General features: G+C 40.8%; 1 protein-coding gene across 5 annotated transcripts in view; it reads right to left on the bottom strand.

Moving 5' to 3' along the window:
* Positions 1-2,166, bottom strand: part of tln1 (talin 1) — a 93,122-nt gene that overhangs the window by 72,002 nt on the left and 18,954 nt on the right. For all 5 annotated transcript variants that reach the window (XM_031875782.1, XM_031875786.1, XM_031875785.1 and 2 more), the window contains one exon: positions 1,154-1,316. In XM_031875782.1, the coding sequence (XP_031731642.1) occupies positions 1,154-1,283 (130 nt within the window). In that variant the 5' untranslated portion in view covers positions 1,284-1,316. The remainder of the gene's footprint in view (positions 1-1,153; positions 1,317-2,166) is intronic.

The raw sequence follows: 2,166 nt of genomic DNA, 5'->3' as shown, positions 1-2,166 counted from the left end.
AAAATGACATGTGGTGTTCCCCAAGGTTCAATACTGGGGCCTCTTCTGTTCAACATCTACATGCTTCCACTAGCTCAGATTATGGAAAACAACAAAGTGTGTTATCATAATTATGCAGACAACACACAAATCTACATAACTATGTCACCAGGGGACTATAATCCCATACAAGGGCTGGGTAAAGACATTGAACAAATCAACAACTGGATGTGCCAGAATGTTCTTCAATTAAACAAAGATAAAACAGAAGTCATTGTTTTTGGTACCAAGGACGAACGATTGAAAGTCAGCGCTCAGCTTCAATCACTGATGTTAAAAACCACAAACAAGCCAGAAATCTAGGTGTAGTTATGGATTCAGAACTCAACCTGAACAGCCATATCAAGACAATTACAAAATCAGCCTCCTATCACCTGAAGAATATATCAAGGATTAGAGGACTTATGTCTCAACAGGACTTGGAAAAACTTGTCCATGCATTTATCTTCAGCAGACTGGACTACTGTAACAGTGTGTTTACAGGCCTCTGTACAAAGTCAATCAGAAAGCTGCAGCTCATTCAGAATGCTGCAGCTCGAGTCCTCACTAAGACCAAGAAAGTGGATGACATCACTCCAGTTCTGAGGTCTTTGCACTGGCTTCCTATCCAACAAAGACTTGACTTTAAAATCCTGCTGTTGGTTTATAAAGCATTGATTGGTTTAGGGCCAAAATACATCTCTGATCTGCTGCTACCTTATGAACCATCCCGACCCCTTAGGTCGTCTGGGACCGGTCTACTTTCTGTTCCCAAAGTCAGAACTAAACATGGAGAAGCAGCGTTCAGTTGTTCTGCTCCACATATCTGGAACAAAGTCCCAGAAAGCTGCAGGTCTGCTGAGACCCTCAGCTCCTTTAAATCAAGATTGAAGACTTTTCTGTTTGCTGCTGCCTTTAATTGAACCATATTCAAGGATATTAATCAATTTCCTGCATTTAACTACTGTATTTTATTTCTTAAACTGCACTGCAACTTTTATTCTTTTTAGCTTTTTAATGACTGTTTAATGTTTCAATCAATGTTCTTAGTTGTTTTTAAATCTCCTTAGTGGTACTAACTAACTGACTGGTGTAGTTTTTATCTGTGGGGTGAGTGTGAGGAGCCAGAACTCACGTTGTCCGAGCTGTGCCTCAGGAACTCTCTCCCTGATGATACGGCAGGCGTCGTACACCATGGTGGAGGGCTCAAACTGCATGGTCTTCACCACGTTCCCCACACCGATCTTTAGGGACAGGGCCACCATGGTTGCTGCTCTGCTCCTGCGCCCGACTCACAGCTGCATGACAAATAAAGCAGTTAAGACAAATCAAGTGTACAGGAATAAGGCCCGTGGCAATATCATATATATGTGTCCATATCAACAGTTCTGACCCAACCCAAAGTCTTCAACCACGCTGTACAAGTGATCACATGCTGGCAGATGATGTTATTACAGGGGACAACATAAATAGATATTAGAGATGAATTATGAAATGTTTACACTACCTCTAAACAGGTTATAATACATCATTAAAACTATGACAAGATTTATTTTAATCTATAAAAATCTTTTTTTGCCTAATCATTAGAATTGTGTTCATATGAAGGAAAAAAACCCGATACATAACTATAACAAAGTAAAATGAGAACATTTAGAATGTTTGATGGTTTACTGACTTCAGGGCACTTGTAGTGGGTCAGAAGTGATGATGAGGAAGGATTATTGTTGTATCAGCATCTTTGGTTTTTAGCACATTCCTGCATATTATACCCTTAAAACAATGTCCCTAATCTGGTGCTAACAACATGTATTTGTGAGTAGCAGGTGGCTGACGACTTCTGTGACAGGTAGGGTACTAGAAAATGAGCCAGACAAGTGAACCGGACGCAGCACTGAGGGGATATCTAAAGGATTCTCTTTTTTAGATTTCTCAGAACAGTGTGAAGCTTGAAATGAGATACACCAGTCCATTTACATGCACACAAGAATCCAGAGGACTGTGAGGAACCCAGTCCAGACAGGAAACAGAGTCACACTACATGTTACCATCATCGACAAACTGATCACTCCATGCTGGAGCACTACTCTCATAAAATGTATGTGTGTGTGTGTGTGTGTGTGTGTGTGTGTGTGTGTGTGTGTGTGT

Source organism: Anarrhichthys ocellatus, unplaced genomic scaffold (genome assembly GCF_004355925.1).
Source record: "Anarrhichthys ocellatus isolate YVR2014 unplaced genomic scaffold, GSC_Weel_1.0 scaffold95, whole genome shotgun sequence".
Taxonomy (NCBI): Eukaryota; Metazoa; Chordata; class Actinopteri; order Perciformes; family Anarhichadidae; genus Anarrhichthys; species Anarrhichthys ocellatus.
Note: the sequence above shows the minus strand (reverse complement) of the source record. Positions and strands in the feature narration are given on the sequence as shown.